The sequence below is a fragment of the Podarcis pityusensis genome (assembly GCF_964106645.2).
Source record: "Podarcis pityusensis genome assembly, chromosome: 5".
Lineage (NCBI taxonomy): Eukaryota > Metazoa > Chordata > Lepidosauria > Squamata > Lacertidae > Podarcis > Podarcis pityusensis.
The window spans coordinates 43,497,642-43,515,525 of record NC_138032.1 but is presented as its reverse complement, the minus strand read 5'-3'; the positions used below and the strand labels follow the sequence as shown (position 1 = coordinate 43,515,525).

Below are 17,884 nucleotides of genomic sequence, written 5' to 3'. Positions count from 1 at the left end.
TTCTCAGCCTTTTACGATTTGCCTGCTTAGCATAAAAACACTTAAGGACAAGATTGAAGGCTTCGCGTGATATCTGGACAGAAGTCAAACAAATCCATTGCAAACAGACCCCCTCATCCCCCTTTAAAGGGAAAAAGGGGGGTGGGGGCGGGAGACAAGTGCTCTCCCAAATAATACTAAAGAAAGTGCCTTTCATTGTAATTCATAGACTTGTTCCAAATGCCAAGAGAGAAAGGAGAAGAATGGGCGGCCCGTCTAAAGGCGCAGATGCCCCAGCGCAGGGGAGGAGGGGGCGATGGAAGTGGGGGGCGGAGGGAGGAAAGGGAGCTCCACTCCCATTATTGTGGAGTTAAACAGTGGAAGGGAGGGTTAACCTAATCCATCAAATTGTCTGGAAATTGTGAGGAAAATTCAAAAACCATATGGTCTCCAAGCGGTTCGGTCCTTTTCGCGACGGAGGCGCACGCTTGTTTCAGCATGGCGAGCCGCAGGAGGCAGAGCATGCTCCATTGTCGCTTGTCACTTCACAGAAGAGGCCTCATTTGTCCCCAGTTTTCATGCTTTACGCTAAAAATTACAACGCCATCCATTTTCAAAGAGGAGAAAGATTGATTTCGCCTCGGAGAATCTGGCCCCCCAAAAACGCTCTTCTCTCTCCCCTCCCCTCCAAGCCACGCTGTCCCCCCTCTCGTCGCCGGAACCCAGTTCCTTCTCCCAAACCCACCTCCCCCCCACACACTCTTTTAACTAGGCCACTATGTACACCAGATTTGTGCTTCTCACATAAATTTTACCAAGAATAGGGAAACACCACGTTGGTGGGTCAAAAAGGCAGGGCGCGGTATTTGGGGGGGAAAGGGAGATACACGTTTAGAAAGACATAAAGGGGGAGCTGTAAATTAAATTAGCATTTGGTACATACGCGATAGTAAAGAAAGCAAAATTTACCTGAAGGGTTTTTGTTTGTTTGTTTTTGTTTTGGCAGCTCTGCAGAAAAAAAATATTAATCCCCGTTTTCTCTTTAACCCCCCGTTTCCCTTTGCAGTCCCCGCCCGCGCCCCCTTAAAACAAGCGATTCTAACATGTTACTTTAATTGTCTTTATGAACACTGGACGATTCCGCCATGATTTAGGGATAGCTCTCAATTATTGTGTTTGTTTGTTTTTTAATGTTGTTAGATGCAAACTGAGGGAAGGGCTCTTATCTATGTGTGCTACGTATGAAATGCGTATATATGCAAAACACGGATGTATTGCTGCTTAACCGTGTTTTCTGTATAGACTATATTTTGGAATGGAAATGTATGGTGTATGTGTGGAGACACACACACACACACACACACACACACACACACACACGGCTATATAAGCCATTATTTTTATATCCACGGATGCTTCTGGATTTGGTGACTTACATGCCTCACCAGCCTTATTACTTTAGGATAACGCTCCCACCCAAAAAAGAAATACAGTTTCAGTTCTAAGTAGATTTCTACGCGTAGCTTGTATGAAATGCAGATTTCCTGCTGTCAGTTCAGCCACCTCAAAATGCTGGCAACTTGGTGACACCCAAAGCTGAAACACATTTGTATCACTCCCCAAAGTGACGAAAGGAACATTTTTTATATTTAACAACGGATAAACGGGATATCTAAAGACTTTCATTCCCAAAGAAAACCTTAAAAAGTGTATATTAAAATTGTAAAGGTTTTATTGTGTCGGAAAAAGACTTGTCTGTACAACTCTAAGAGACAAGATATAAAGCAACACCGTCCCTGTTGTAACTTAAATAAGCAGGCCTTAAAAAAATTATTTTTACAGATCAAAGAAAAACATTTCAAACCTGTACATTTGTATTTATAGCGTTAATATTCCCATCTGTTGATGGCTGGATCTGTTCTTCATTATTGTTGATATTATCATTTTGAGCAGCGGTATTAGTCTTATTATTTCGGTAGCATGCAAAAGAATTCTAAAAAAGAGTAAAAAATAAGTCTAGATTCTTTTCTTAAAACTACCTTCATATAAAAATACGAAAGGTAGCTTTCTTTTTTCCTTTTTAATAAAAGCACAACAATAGCAGTAAATGGTAAAAATAGCTTTTAATTGGTAAAACGAGGCAGAAATCTTATTGGAGACCGAGTCCTAGGCGCTGGGGGTGGGAAAGAAAGTATATATTTTAAAATTGCGATAGAACCCAAACCCCCACGATATCCCAGGAAAAAATAATAATAATTGAGAATTAAACAACCAAACAAAAAAGCAAAAGAAAAGGGGGTGGGGAAGAATCGTGCATATAGGGAGCATGCGAGCAAAGGGAACTACGGTTTAACTTAATTCTCACATAAAGTGGATTTTGAAAACCTTTCAAAACAACCGTCTAACCAAGCATCAAAGAGGTGGCATTTACTCCAAGGTTAAGAGTCCTTTTATAAACAACAAAAAAGTATATCGTTATTATTATTCTTTTTTTTAAAAAAGGCAAACCCTCAAAAAAAGAAAATACCCAATAGATATGCTTAAATATTTATACAGAAGCTATCCATAATTGCACCGTTCCAAAAAAAAAAAAAAAAAGTGATAGCTACCTGGTTTGGCAGCCGTTGGGATATTGTTTCCTACTTTAATAATAATAACTAACAATAATTGTGATTCTTTTATATTGCTTATTGCTTTTGTTGAAAAAAAACCGCATTTACTGAGTCGCCAAGGAAGCTGATTTGCAGTTCCCCCTAAAGTCCGGCGTGGGTTTTGTTTTTGTTTTTGTTTTTGTTCTGTTCTGTTTATTTTTTTTTATCCCCGGGTGATGAGGAGGGCGCAGGAGCGGACACTTTCTCTCCTTGTGTCTTGGTGGAAGGGAGCGCGAGGAGGAGGAAGGCGGGGAGGAAGAGATTTGTCAATTTCTTCGTGTGTTTTTGTTTGCGGGGCAAAAGGAGGGCGGGAGAGAAGAGGGGGAGGAAGAGGAGGAGGAGGAGAAGAGGAAGAAGAAGAAGCAACCACCACCACCCCTCAGTCATCCACGTCAATTTCCACGTCTTCGTCTTCCGAGCAGTCCTTGCTGCTGCCCGGCTGGTCCGTGAGCGGAGAGCCGGGGGAGAGCTGGAGGTGGCTGTTGCTGCCTTCCAGTCCATGCTTGGGGAGGGCAGGCGAAAGGGAGCGCGACTTCGCTCTCCCTTCGGGGGTCGACTCCAGCTCGGCAATGGCTACCAGATCCACCTGGGTGCTGGGTCCCAGTTTCTTGGCAGACTCCACGTCTGCTTTCATCTCTTCCAGGTCCCGCTTGAGCTTGGCCCTGCGATTCTGAAACCACGTTATCACCTGCGCATTGGTCAAGCCCAGCTGCTGCGCTATCTGGTCTCGGTCCGCGGGGGACAAGTATTTCTGGTACAAAAAACGCTTTTCCAGTTCGTAGATCTGGTGGTTTGTAAAGGCCGTCCTAGACTTCCTCCTTTTCTTGGGGGTTTGCCTCTGGCCAAATATAGTCATCCCATCCCTTCCTGAAAATAGGCAGAATAAGGCTTTTCAGTCTCACGCTCACCCCACACACAGGCAGCCCAACGAGACTTATCCAGTGTCTCTCTCTCTCTCTCTCTCTCTCTCTCTCTCTCTCTCTCTCTCTCGCTCTTTCCCAGGCCACAAAGCGATAGGAAGCCATCCGGCACCCCCAAAAACACCAGCAGGCCTCTCTTGCCATCTTCCTCCTCCCCCCCTCTCCTTACTCTGGGGTTCCCTTAACTGCATTGGAAGAAGGGAATTTAAAAGCAAAACAAACCACCGATTCAGCCTGGAGGACTCTCGAATCCCAGCCCAGAAGAAGGAAAGTAGGCCTCTACTATTCGCCCCAACATCTTAATGGCCATGGGGACTTGATGGAGGCCGGAGGGAAGAAGGATAATTTGGGCGGGCGGGCGGGCGGGCGGGCGGACGGGTGGAAGGGGGAGCGGAAACCGACTGGGTGCACAAACCAGGCTGCAGTAGTCACACAGATTTCACGCGTGGGCTGCCTCCTCTCTAAAGACATAGTTTGCGCCTGGGGGAGGGGGGAGGGCAAGAAACCGCAGAGCGTTTGCGGGATCCCTCTCAAAACGGCCCGGCGTGGCTGTGGGGGCCAGAGATGGGGCTGCCCCTTCTTGTCCAGACCAGAACCCGCATCTGTGGTCCTCCCTAAGCCCCCGCCGCGCCTCCATCCTCCAAGCGCCAAGTTCTCCGCCGATGCTCTCCACAAACGCGCCACCATCTCTCTCCCCTCACAACACCCCCCCACGCCCAGCTAGAAGGCAGGCAGGGAAAGGGGGCAGGCAGCGAGCCCCTGATCAGCCCGAGCTGCGTGCGGCGGGTCTTACCTTCGGCGGCTTGCAGGACGCTGACTTCGAGCCCCTTGAAGGTCTTGCTGGCCAGCTCCTCCAGGGCGCACAGAGGCGACGTTTGCGAGAGCAGCGCCCGGCTGGAAAGCGGCAGGGCGGCCGGAGGGTGCTTCTCGGCGGCCGAGAGCAGGTGGGCAGTCCCGCAGATGGTGTAACTTCTCCGCACCGAGGGCTTGTTGAGGATGTCCTCGATGCTGAAGGGCGTCAGGGGCTTGTTGGAGTTGGCCGGCGGAGGCAAGTGGTCCAGCGGGCTTCTCCGGCGCTCCTCCACCGAGGCGGCTTTGCCGTCGTCTTTGGAAGTCATGCTTGGCGGGCGTCGGGGATTCCGGCTCCTTCCCCACCGCAGCACCCCCTGTGCCCCCTTCCTACTCTCTCTCTCTCTCTCTCTCGCTCTTTGCCTGAAATGACCTCCCTCGCTTTTCTGCAGTCGCCAACGCAGAGCAACCGAAAAGGAGGCGGGGAGCAAAAAAAGAAACCGAGGAAAAAATTAAAACAGAACACCCCCCTCCAAAAAGACTCCCCAAAACTTCAGGTCCTCAACTCCACCAGGAGGCAGGTCTGCTGGCCCTGGAGAGAGAAGAGGGAGGACGGGGCCAAGGAGGGCGGTGGGAAGCCGTCCTTGGACGGCCAGGCAGGGTCCGCAGTCCTGGCTAGGAAAGAGGTGGCCGAGGCGCTCCTGTCCCACTTTATTTCTCTCGCCTCTCGCTTCTCTTCCCAGCTGCTATTTTAGGAGACACCCCCCAAATCGTCCCAGATCTGTCTTTCGCCCCCCCAGCTCGCCCTCTTCCCCCAGCGAAATCCGGAGGGGGGGCTCCTCCAGAGCGAGGGGAGAGCGAGAGGCGCCGGAGAGCCTCTTTTCCTCGGGCTGGGGGGAGAAAAAAAGACGGCGAGAGGCAGAGGCGAGGTAATTGACTCTTGCTAACAAGTTATTGTTGATTGGGAGGCGATCCCTTCGCCTCAATGACACTTTTCGCCCCCTCTCGCTCTGCCTGTCTCTTTCTAGCTCCCTCTCTCAAGTCTGGCCAATGCAGGCTCTCGCAACTTGGTTAGGCCATTAATTGGGAGGCGGATGGTAGGTGGAGCCCACTTGAATTATAATGTCGAAATACACTTGTCATATTCTGTCCCCACTATTTGCTTGGACGTATGTATTTTAAAATTACATTACAGCCAGGCTTTATTGCATCAGGATAATACAGTGTGCTTGGAGGAAAAATTAAATAACCCTCCAAAATCCCATCAATAGTTCCTTTCCAGATTCCCCCCTCCCGACTTCGATTATGATTATGATTAATCTTTTTTTTCTTTTTTCTTTTTTAAATATTATTTCTAACCAGAGGCAGAAGGAACGAACAGATCACCAGGTAAGGGAAATCTTTCGTTCAAAAGCTTATTCTAATCATTTCTGTGTTTTCCCCCCCGCTTTCCCCCCCCCCCAAATAATATGCACTTTATTTTTCGAAGTTGTAATTTCGTACCTTTAATTCAGTACTTAAATGGTTGTGGCTGATGTCTTTAAAAATAAATAAATACCCGTCTGCTTAGCAGGCGGCAAAGACCTACGACATAAACTTTTTGTACTGCTTTTCCTTTCCTTTCAGCATGCTTTGGAAGAAATAATTATTATGTGTTATCTATTTATCTACAGGGGGACGCAAAGCGTCTCTGCCTTTGCGTGCGTTGTTGTACTAATTCTGTAACCATTTATGTCAGGTTACTGTTTTTCTAAAAAATAAAATAAAGAAAATATTGACATATTGTTTGATGTATTGGTGTAGGAGTTTTCACCTTGATCCAAGTAACATGGCGACCTCCTGCCTTTGAGATCAGGATAACCAAATACGCAGTAGCTGTTGTTAGTTCCTGCTGAGACTAGTTTCTTTCCAGTATTTGTAATATGGGTGATCTCATTGGGCTCAAGCATATTATTATTATTATTATTATTATTATTATTATTATTATTATATCATCATCATCATCATCATCTCTACATGTCAAAGAAGGTAGTGCGATCACAGAGCTGTGCATAGACTTTCGGTAAATATATCATCGCTGGTAATACCTAGAGGACAGCAGAGGGAGAGCGAACGAGAGCGCTCAGTCCCCCTATAGTTCTAGCTAAATCCTTCTCTGCTATAATTCAAGTGCAAAGGGCCACCAAAGACGGAAGGGATATATTTCATTTCCCTTAAAAACTCCAGATGATTCTGACAAGGAGGGTTTCCCCCCCTCTCTTTTCTCCTCCCCACTTTCCCTACACCACCCTCGTATGGCTTCACTCAAAAGCTGAGCAGAAATACGGCTCTTTGGTGGTGACGGTGCTGAAAGGCTTGGGGACCCGCGAGGTGGAGGCTTTTCTTGCCCTCTCCTCCCCGCGCCCCAGAAAGGCTCCCCGAGTGACTGGGAGCAGGGCAGAGGGTCGCCGAGAATCTTTGAGGATCCTTGTCCTTGAGGAGGGTTTTTTTGTTTTAACCAGGGGGAGGTAGTAGTGGCTGTAAAAAAGAAACCATTTTGGTTCTCCCTTTGGAACGAGATGAAAATATGATTACAGCATCACGTTTCCGGTTATGATGAGGATATTATTCGGCAGGCGATCTTGCAACATCCCCATGCCCTTTATGAGATCTGTAGAGAGAAGCGAGCCCTTTTCAAGAGGGGGAAACGAGGGAAAGGAAGGCGGGGTGGGGGGTGGAGAGAGAGAGATGCAGCCTTCCGAAGGCCCTTTGTTTATAAACAGAGGAACCCTCCAGTTATTTCGGTGGAAACCAGTTACATAAACTAGGATCCTGATCCCTCCCTCCTTCTCACGCGCCCCTCCTCTGAAATCAGTGTAGCCAGGCTGGCTCTAGGCTCGGTTAAAGTCAAGTGGTGTTGTTGGTGATGATGCTGTGGAAATAGAGACGGGATGAGCCGGTGGAATAGAGACCCCACGAACTGGGGACGTGACTCTTCCGCCTGCATTTCCAGCGCTAGGAGCTCTTGTGAGCCTTTCCACAAGTGATTACCTGGGATCACCGTGCCTCCCCTCCCATTGCCTCGCCCCCCCCCCCATATTCCTCTCATAGGCTCTAGTGAGAGGAAATAAACCGTTCCCCAATCCCCTCCCCTCTTATTTATTATCTGTCCCCGAAACTTCATGTCTGTAAAGCTAAAATTCCATAAATCTCTCCGACGCCTCCCGTTACCAACACGAGCAAAAACCAGAGGCACCATATTTTAACGCCGCCGCTCCTATGGAGAAGGGAGTTCGGATCCCCGCTCTGTAGTCAACCACCGAAAGAGCAAATAACTACTCCTATAAACCACGGTATCGTTCCAGGGGGAACAAAGAAACTGAACAAACAAACACAAAATAAAAGAGGGTGAGAGAGAGAGGAAACAACCCGCGTTTGCGGTGAAATCCAAAGACTCGCGGGCAGAGAGAAGCGGATTAAGTTTGCTTCGTTTAACCTCGCAAACAGAGCGGTTACAAAAGCGACGTAAACGAGAACGTTATTCGTCGCCGGGGTTGGGCTAGATGATCCTTTGGGTTCCCTTCCAGCTCTACAGATGTATGCTCCTGTAGCTCGTTCCTGGCTGTGGACGAAGGTGCGGGAGTGTGTCGGAGACTCTGGGTACGAAACATGCCGCTGCCGTTATTCTGGATTAAGTATCGCGGTGTAAAGAGGGCCGTCTTAGATCCGTGGATAGTTCCCCCGCCCTGCGCATATAGACAGGATATGGGAAGGGGAGATTTAATGCCTTTCTCCACGTCCCAACCTGAGCACTCAGGTCTTCTTTCAGACCACAGGGGAACCTCTGGAGTCGGGGGACAGGCTCGCCTCACCCCCACCTTGACTCCCATCCAGAGGCGCCTCCGTTTGTTTGTCCTCTGCGCGCGGATGCTGGCAACAAACACCGAGAGAAAGTCAAAGGGCTTCTCTCCTTAAAGCGCCCTCCTTCCCCCTCTTTTTTTTATTGCTCTCTGGGAGTCTCTTTATGCAGTGACCTATTTTTAAAGGCCTATATTGGGTTATTCATCATATCAAATACTGCGAGGAGATTAGGGGAGGGGAGAAATTACCCTGAATCTAAATCGTCAGGTTCCTTGCCTTGGCTTTGCCGAGAGGGGTGGTTTCCTTTCTTTTGGCTTCCTGCTTTGATAAATGATTGGAGTCTCTCCATCACGAGACACAGAGAGAGAGAGGAGCAGAAGCTCGTTGTAATCAATGGCAGTTTCCTTTGGAGCAAGTGTGCTTTGACACAGAGGTTCAGCGGGCATCTTTGAGCAGATCAAGAGATGCCTGCCGAGATTTGATCGGCCTGAGAGCTTTGAGGTAGGATGTCTCGGAAGCTCGTTTTTAAACCGAGACAACAATGCTGGGGTGTCGGGTGAGGTACACCCATAAAACGTCGGTCCAGGCTTGTGTTCTCTCTCGGTGCGGACTGGGGTCACTTTGGGTTGGGGAATGTATACTGAGCGCGCTGCAGCTCACCCCAATTCAAAAGAAGAGGGCGTCGGGGGAGGCCTGTCCCTCCCAAGACAAGCCGAGAATCTGTCGAGGAGACTCACATCCTCCTTCCCCCTGCACCTTAGAGGCGGCTGGGGCTGGGGCTGCGCCTTAATCACATCAGCTCAGTGGGCTAGAGACCTTTCACAACAGACGTATCTAAGCAATTTACTTCAACTTAAGCGCGCTTAGGATCAGATCGGCCAACTGGCTTTGTCCCTTGCGTTTGAAATAAATAGATCAACTTTTTCTACACGCCCCTCAGAGGAACCCTTGGATACTGGTGGCCTGCCCTTAAAAGAAAACCACCCAGATAAATGAAAAAGAAAGCAAACAAACGAATGCATACCATTTCACTCAAACAGACCCTTAAAAGATTTGCACACGTGTTTAGAATATTGCTTAATAAGCGTGCTTGCGTTTCATTCTCGCGAGTCCTCTTTGCAAGGGCTCGCCACAGCTCGCCCATGCGCACGAAATGTGCGCACCGGTGAAGTCGACTTGGAATAAGATTGAAAAGAGCAGTCACACAAAATAAAGTAGGTCCCGACTCTCCTCTCCCGGTGGATCATCTCCACTGTTATCTGGGCAAGCACTATATTGACTGCGTCACTGTATCAACGCCCTGCTATTAGCCGAGCAAGGCACGGAATTAAAAAAAATTCCTCCCTTTAAAGTTCTGGAATTGTTTGGACTATACTCCCCCCCCCTTACTCGTTTCCCAGCTCCATAGTTGCCTTGAACCAGTGGTCAAAATGGTCAAGAAGGGAGAAATGGGGTGGGGGTGTGTGAAGATGATGATGACGATGATAGGAGCCTTGGTTGAGCAAACCAAAGGCCTAGCTACTCAAGCATCCGGTCAGCCAGGTCCCTACTCAGAGCTTAAGTTTAAATACTGGCGATATTGGGAGTTCCGGGAAAAGAAGAACACATGCTGACCACTTTCGTCATTTATTTTAACTCCTTAATGTCTGAAGGGTGTGTGTGTATGTGGAGGGTGGGGATCGAGATCTTGCTGGGACTAAGGAATCTCCTGTGTTCTTACAGGAGTCTCTTTTTGCTGGGAGGCGAGACTGGTGCGTCCTGCAAAGAGAAGTGGTTGAAATGGGATGGGTGGGCTCTCTGGAGTTGCTCCAAACTCCGGGTGTCCCGAGGTTTTGTTTAAAAGCCTTTGCCAATGCAACATTCACCTTTGCTCTTTTAATCCGGAGTTCATTAATTCGAAGTAAAGGCAAGTGAGTGATCCAGAAACTACAGATGGGGATTTGGAAGTATAAGAACGAGCTCTGAAGGTGTCGGAAGGGCCAGAGGTTGATTTAACGTTTAGTATCTTCCAACGCAACCTAGAGTCTCCTTCAATAATGCCAGCACCTGCATTTGTGCCTGCAAGGGATTGTGGTATAGACAGAATATTGTTGTTTTTAGCATGTGTTATGCTTAGAACTAAGCAAAAGAGAAACTCGAACAGCTAGATTCTAAAGGGATTGTGCATCAGAATTGAGGTAGTTTGTTCTGGAGTTTCCCCGAAAGTGGAATCAGTTGTATAAAAAGGAGGGGTGGTGTACTTAAAGAGGATATTAATGAAACTTACTTTTAAGTAAGCATATTGGGACTGGGATGAATTTATAGATAGTTTTGTACTATTAAATTACTGATTCTAAACAAGTATCACCAAAGTACCTTGGAAATGAGCTAGCCTATGGCTACAATCTGCATCCCATTGAAGCCAATGGTAAAATAGCCATTGATTGTATAGTCCTGGATTGTAGTAACTGCCTCAGGGACACTATTTAAAGAGGATATCATATGCATACATACTTGAGAGAAAACTTGGTAAACTCAGTGGGAATGTGTTTACAACCATACCAAGAACAATGTTTTGGAGATAACTTCTACTGAAATCAATAGGACTTCAAAATAAATACGTATCATGGAATTAGAGGTGCCAATTCTCTTCCTTCCTCTTTAAGCCAAAGACAAAATTCCAGCGAATAATGGATCAGAACTTCAATACTTTCTTGCAGTACTGACCATTAAAGATAAGAGAGAGGAAACCAGCTAACAGGAATCAAGAAGAGCAGAATCAATTGGGTGCAAAATAGAAGGTGTCCAAAAAGCTGGGATCTCAAGGCATTTCGAGCATATGGGGGGGGGGGGAGTTGAGTCAAGGAAACCCAAGAAGCATATTGTGTGTTGGCCAGGGAATGTTTCATTTCTCTGTTCCATCATCACTTTTGTAGGACTGCACCAAGAAATCCAGGATGTAATGGCCTGAATATCTTTCTATCTGACTTTCCTGGTCCTGATGTGGAAGGAAGCTCTTCTTGTTTCTAACAGTTTCGTTTTGCTGGGGGTTGATGGTTGAAATGCTAATAATAATAATAATAATAATAATAATAATAATACCCCACTCATCTGATTGGGTTGCCCTAGTCCAGGCTTCCTCAAACTCAGCCATCCAGATGTTTTTGGCCTAAAACTCCTATGATCCCTAGCTAGCAGGGCCAGTGGTCAGGGATGATGAGGACTGTAGTCTCAAAACATCTGGAGGGGCGAGTTTGAGGAAGCCTGCCCTAGCCACTCTGGGCGGCTTCCAGCAAATATAAAAGCATAATAACACATCAAACATTAAAAGCTTCCCTATACAGGGTTGCCTTCAGATGTCTTCTAAAGTTGTATAGTTATTTATCTCCTTGACATCTGATGGCAGGGCATTCCACAGGGTGGGTGCCACTACCAAGAAGACCCTCTGCCTGGTTCCCCATAACATCATTTTTCTTAGAGACAATGGTGCAGTTATGCAATTTTGGACTATAGACTGAATGGTCATAAATGCTATCATCTCTTTAGATCATAGTAAATATGTAAGTCCCTCCAACTCATTCTGCTGGTTTGCATCCTTGACTTTTGCCCACAAAGTTCTTTTCTGAGTGCACCAGGGCCTACAGCAAGGCTGGAGGAACCGGTGGCCCTCCAGAAGCTTCAGGGCTGCAAGTCCCACTGTCCCTGACCACTGGCCATGCTGGCTGGGATTGATGAGAGTTCAACAACAGCTGGAGGGTCACAGATTCCCCAGCCCTGGCCTAGAGGTCAACTTACTCACCACAAATGACAGGTCAAGGTCACAACCACCAAGAATCAGAAGCACCCTGCATGTAACACTCCAATGACATCAATGAGTCATGACAATAATGAGTGTGCTGTCCATGATATCCCATCCCAAAGAAGGTTTACATCTGTGTATAACTTTTGAGATCAGATCACTCTTTATGGTACAGAGAAAGTGAGATAAACCCCAAGAAAGCAGGACAAAGCAGCTGAAAAGTGGGAGGAAAACTGAGGCTAGGTGGGAGGGAAGAACAAGCCATGTTCCCAACAGACAAACACATTACTTACAAACACATTTAAAAACATGTTCTTTGAATACATGGTGTGTCCTGAGCAGTTTCCAGTAGGCACTTGGAATTTGGATGGATTCAGTTCCATTTTTAAATGCCATTCCAAATTGCTTATTTTCAGATACCCCTCAAATGATGTCAGGTATAAGAAGAGTAAGTCTTTGATGGCATTGATACCAAATGGGTTGGAGATACCATGGTCCTCTCTGGACTGGCTAAGGTTCACCAAGCCCTACTGGGTAGTTTAAAATACCTGGATCCAAATCTCAGTTCTCCTCCATTAACTTCAATGGGACATGCTCAAATTAAATGTATGAATTTCCTTTGTAACTGGACCATAGATTAGGTTGACAACTATAAGTCATCTGAATATAAGGAGCCTGAGTTCTAACTGACTTCTCCCCCACCCACTGCCTTCTTCTGCAGAACAGATTATTTTCCTTGAACTGAAGCTAACAAGCAGTTAGCCCTCAAAGTTATGTTTGTTTTGCTTTGTATTCCCAAGGTCTTTCTCTTGAAGGGAGTCAATGACATGTTATTTCAGCTCTTAGTAACCATGCAAGAACCTGGACTGGGTTGGAGCGGGAAGGAGGAAGAAAGATTGCATTTATTTTCAAAGGTGTGACAAAATTTTACCTTGATTTTCCTCATCTCCGATCCTGGGCCACTGTCTGTCACTTCATGTATCCAAGAGGCTAAGTTAATGTTGTGGGCTGTCTGCCTGGACGTTGCATCTCGTTCCCTTGTATTTCAGGACTGATAAAGGGACACTTCGTCTTGGCTGACCTCTGCTAACTTTTGTCCAGGGAAGTGCCACCTGTCACAGAAATATAATTAAAGTCGAAGGCATAAATCATCCAAGTGTTGATCACCAAAGTGACTGCGTACAAGTGACACCTCCTTTTCCCGGCATAGCTGATCCCTGCCTGTCTCTCAGTTAGTTATGTCTGCCTCGTTGAGCCACCCAAACATGTTTTGACTTCTCCTGAGGACAGCGCGGAGACAAGCGGCAATATCAAACCTTTAGAAACGCAAATCCCTGTCCTGTGTTTTCCAGAAAGGCCAGCCAGTCCCGGAAGGGGACAAATAACAGGCAGAGAGAAGGCAGAGCCACGAGGAAGAGGCGTGGGGAGAGAAAGAGCACCTCGATGTCATTCCCCACTAGCCGGTCTCAGCTTCCTCAGGAATTAAGTCTCTGTGGCTAAAGCACGTGATCACGATCTACCAAGGAAGAGGTGTCTTTGACCATGCGTAGAATGCCTCCCACTCGCCACTAGGCAACCAAGCCTTTCCCAAAGGGGATCAAGGCCAAAGAGTCCAGGTCAGAAGGCGTCGCCTCCAGGGAGGCTCAGGTCCTGGCATTTCCCTTTGTACAAATGCAGCATGATATATTCCAGAGTGTGGCTGTGTATTGATACGCTGTATTGTGTGCGTTTAAACTCACAGACTTTCTGAGATTTTTACTCATCTTTGTGAACTCTTCCCTGCCTTTTCAGAATCATGGGGGTGGAAGTAATCTAAATGTTGTTGTTGTTTAGTCGTTTAGTCGTGTCCGACTCTTCGTGACCCCATGGACCAGAGCACGCCAGGCACTCCTGTCTTCCACTGCCTCCCACAGTTTGGTCAAACTCATGTCCAACCATCTCGTCCTCTGTCGTCCCCTTCTCCTTGTGCCCTCCATCTTTCCCAACATCAGGGTCTTTTCCAGGGAGTCTTCTCTTCTCATGAGGTGGCCAAAGTATTGCAGCCTCAGCTTCAGGATCTGTCCTTCCAGTGAGCACTCAGGGATGATTTCCTTCAGAATGGTTAGGTTTGATCTTCTTGCAGTCCATGGGACTCTCAAGAGTCTCCTCCAGCACCATTATTCAAAAGCATCAATTCTTCGGCGATCAGCCTTCTTTATGGTCCAGCTCTCACTTCCATACATTACTACTGGGAAAACCATAGCTTTTACTATACAGACCTTTGTTGGCAAGGTGATGTCTCTGCTTTTTAAGATGCTGTCTAGGCTTTTCTCCCAAGAAGCAGGTGTCTTTTAATTTCGTAACTGCTGTCACCATCTGCAGTCATCATGGAACCCAAGAAAGTAAAATCTCTCACTGTCTCCATTTCTTTACCTTCTGTTTGCCAGGAGGTGATGGGCCCAGTGGCCATGATCTTAGTTTTTTTGATGTTGAGCTTCAGGCCGTATTTTGCACTCTGCTCTTTCACCCTCATTAATTCTTTAATTCCTCCTCACTTTCTGCCATCAAGGTTGTATCATCTGCATATCTGATAAGAATGGAGAGGTTTGATCTAATAATCACTTCTCTCCCACCCATCAATTGATCAACTATCTTTTCCTGTCCCATCTTATTCATCTCCTCTGCGTTTTCCCTCTCAACAGTGATTCCTGTTAAGAACCACCTGGGTTCTTGTGCACCAAACCTTATGCAGCATTAAACCTGTTGGTCATGAATGTGCCACAGAAGTGGGTTGGGGTGTCTGTGTGTGTGATTGGCTTCTTCTAGGGAAGGTAGCCAGGTGTTTTGGACTACAGCTTCCATCATCCCCAGCCAACATGGCCAATGGACAGGGATGAGTGGCGTTTTAGTGCAACACTTCTGAAGGACACTGCCTTGGCTATCTCTGGAAGTTCATTTTCAGAGGGAACCCAGAGCAGTGGAGCTGCTCACTGAGCTACCATACAATGGAGTAGGCCAAATACCTTCCCTGAATAAGATGGTGGTGATTTGGTGGTGGCCGCGATAACAATAGTAAGTCCCAGTGTTCTGCACATAATGTAGTAGTAGCTTACAGCAAGGCAATTAAAACACAGTAAAATCAATTATGAAATTTAGGCCCATAGAATCAAGAATTAGGACCAATGGATAGTGCAGTCGGTAGAGCACGAGACTCTTAATCTCAAGGTTGTGGTTTCGAGCCCCATGTTGGGCAAAAATTGCTGTATTGCATGGGGTTGGACTTAGATGACCCTGATGGTCCTTTCCAGTTCTACAATTCTATGATCTCTGGAATCAAAAGAAGGAAGTCTGTCTCGACACACTCAGTATTCCTGTGAATTGAATTAGGATTTCACGCCAAGACTCCCCCTGTGAAGACTTGCTGATTTCCGCAGGACTTACTCCCAAGTAGGTGCTCAAAGGCTTACATTCGTGGGGCACAATCCTGTGTATGTTTATTCAGAAGTCGAGCATATTTCCCTGTAAGCATGCAGAGGATTTTTAGCTTTAGGCAAAGCAGAATAATACTTTTCCTGTACTTTGGGCCCACAATGATGTTTCCTCCCCTTAAAAGAATCACTCCAGAGTATTCCAAATTATTCCTTCATAATGTTTAGCACTTTATTTAAAAAGGAGAAAACGCATAATGCACAGACTGGATCAACTTTTGCCTGTTTTGTAGGAGGAGGTTAAAAGTTCTGATCTGTATAGTTTCCTTTTTCAACAGCTAGGCAACCCGTTTCTTTATACCTGCCATGAAAGAGACTACAAAAGACCTAATGCAGATTCATTGGCAAGCAGAGTGTTGTGTAAATAATATGATCTTACAATTCCTAAGGAAGCGTACATGGAAAGGAGTCCAGTTCAGCTATACATTCTCCCACCCAAGCTCCATTGAGACGAAGGGAAACTGTACAAAAACATTTTCTTCCCCCCTTCATCGCAACGAGACCTGCGCAGGATCGTATGGAAGGCAACTCCACTATGGATTAAAAATAAAACAGAACAACGGCACTGTTGTTGTTTCTTAAGTCACCTTTTCCAGCGAAACATTTCTGTGCTGTAGAAAACAAGAGCAGGGTACAGGAGAAATGTTTACATCCTGACCTTTTCAAATGACCAGGATCGATTTTTAGCTAGGCCAAATATCAACTTTCAAAAAGGTCTATCCGAACTACGTCGGCTCAGCTGCCCGGTTTTCACGGCTACAATGTTTTCCTCTTAACGGAACTTATAGGCTCCTACAGAGGTATCTTTGTCAATGTCAGCTGGACGGCGCAAGTCCTTTAAATACAAAGGAAGCCAACCGGTGCAAACGCGCAACTGAGTTCTCCGTCAACACGGTTTGTAATAAACCTTACAATCCCATTCCTACAGCAATGTAGAAGAGAGGGGGGAAACAGTTGCAAAAGCCGAGGATGAGTAACATCTGGCAGGAATAGAAAGTAAAAAAAGGACCACCACCACCCGCTTGTCCTTTGTAAGTATCGCTTATGTTTGCAAACTGCAGAAAGATAGGAAAGGCATTTACTTTAATGACCTATTCCCCAGATATTTTCCATAATCGGCGTCAGACATTAGTCCATGAGTTCATTCCAGAGAAAGATAGAGACACCGAATAGAGATTTTAGTGGGATTTACTCCCAGGGAAGCGTTCACTGGATTGCATTGCGGTGTACTCTTGCCTGGGAGTAAGTCCAACTAAAATCAATGTGAAGCAAGCACTTAGGTGTTCAACGGAGTAATGAGTTTGGCTGCAATCCTAAACCCACCTACCTACAGGTAGTAAGACCCACTGGACTTGGGGGGGACGACATTTACTTCTGAGTAAGCATGGTTAGCATTGCACTGGAGAGTTAATTCGGTTCATATAGGAGTAGTATACACTGCATAAATAGTTCAGTTGGGGGGTGGGGTCCGAACAGGCATAGCAGGATTGGAATCCAGCAGAAAGTTGAAACAGAATAAAAGTTGTCCAAAATCTTTTCTCTGGGCTCCTCCTCTCCAAATTGGGGGTGAAGATCAAAGGCAAACCCGCCAGAGCCAGAAGCAACACATCTTTGGAACAAAATCACAAATCAAAGCCAGAGCCAGTGTGGTGTAGTGGTTAAGAGCGATAGTCTTGTAATCTGGGGAACCGGGTTCGGGTCTCCGCTCCTCCACATGCAGCTGCTGGGTGACCTTGGGCTAGTCACACTTCTCTGAAGTCTCTCAGCCCCACTCACCTCACAGAGTGTTTGTTGTGGGGGAGGAAGGGAAAGGAGAATGTTAGCCGCTTTGAGACTCCTGAAGGGGAGTGAAAGGCGGGATATCAAATCCAAACTCTTCTTCTTCTTCTTCTTCTTCTTCTTCTTCTTCTTCTTCTTCTTCTTCTTCTTCTTCTTCTTCTTCTTCTTCTTCTTCTTCTTCTTCTTCTTCTCTGTCCAGCAGGGATACGGCCCTCTCTTTTCAATGCCTATTTACAGGGCTGTTGTGTTCAGGGTTACCTAAGCGCGCTCGCGCACACTTTGCCACTTGTTTGAAAATAAATCCCACCGAAAGCAGCAGGATGTCCTCCCAAATTTTTGAAGCGGGAGAATGGGTCTTTTTTGCCATTCTATTATTTCATTATTTCTAGGATGACCCGGAGGACCACTGGTCCATTTCTTGCGTGTGTCAGCATCCGTGCTTCTTGAAAAATTCCGGATTGGTTGAATTTAGGTCAGATTCCACGAGACGCGTCTTATCTTCTTAGGCAAGTGTGTATCTCCTCAAGATTTGTTAAGGCGTGAGAAATTTGTGCGAAGGGAGCGAAAGGATGCACTTTTGCGCTGTAGATATAAAACATATCCCTGGGCCACGGAGAAATAACAACCACACCTATATCTGGGTTGCTATTATCGTTACTTCTACTACGGCTATTCCCAAGG

General features: G+C 46.5%; 1 protein-coding gene and 1 long non-coding RNA gene across 3 annotated transcripts in view; one reads left to right on the top strand and one right to left on the bottom strand.

The window, feature by feature from the left end:
- Positions 1-1,733: 1,733 nt before the first annotated feature.
- LBX1 (ladybird homeobox 1) lies at positions 1,734-5,352 on the bottom strand. Of its 2 annotated transcripts, XR_013986707.1 has the most exons (3): positions 4,344-5,352; positions 2,589-3,497; positions 1,734-2,152 (listed from the first exon to the last, which is right to left on the bottom strand). XR_013986707.1 is itself a non-coding variant. In XM_081006731.1 (2 exons), the coding sequence occupies exons 1-2, from the start codon at positions 4,666-4,668 to the stop codon at positions 3,010-3,012; spliced, it is 813 nt and encodes a 270-aa protein (XP_080862857.1). In that variant the 5' UTR covers positions 4,669-5,352; the 3' UTR covers positions 1,734-3,009. The 2 variants fall into 2 exon arrangements, 1 of the variants encoding a protein (XP_080862857.1); XM_081006731.1 differs by having other exon boundaries at positions 1,734-3,497.
- A 252-nt stretch (positions 5,353-5,604) lies between these two features.
- LOC308477797 overlaps positions 5,605-17,884 on the top strand; it is a 69,860-nt gene continuing 57,580 nt past the window's right edge. Inside the window, exon 1 of the long non-coding RNA XR_013986708.1 lies at positions 5,605-5,728. This is a non-coding gene — a long non-coding RNA (uncharacterized lncRNA). The remainder of the gene's footprint in view (positions 5,729-17,884) is intronic.

Excerpts from the sequence above, each read along its gene's own strand:
- LBX1 (XM_081006731.1), bottom strand. The coding sequence starts at position 4,668 with ATGACTTCCAAAGACGACGGCAAAGCCGCCTCGGTGGAGGAGCGCCGG. Across the intron at positions 3,498-4,343 it reads CGTCCTGCAAGCCGCCGAAG|GAAGGGATGGGATGACTATA; the intron begins GTAAGACCCGCC and ends GCCTATTTTCAG.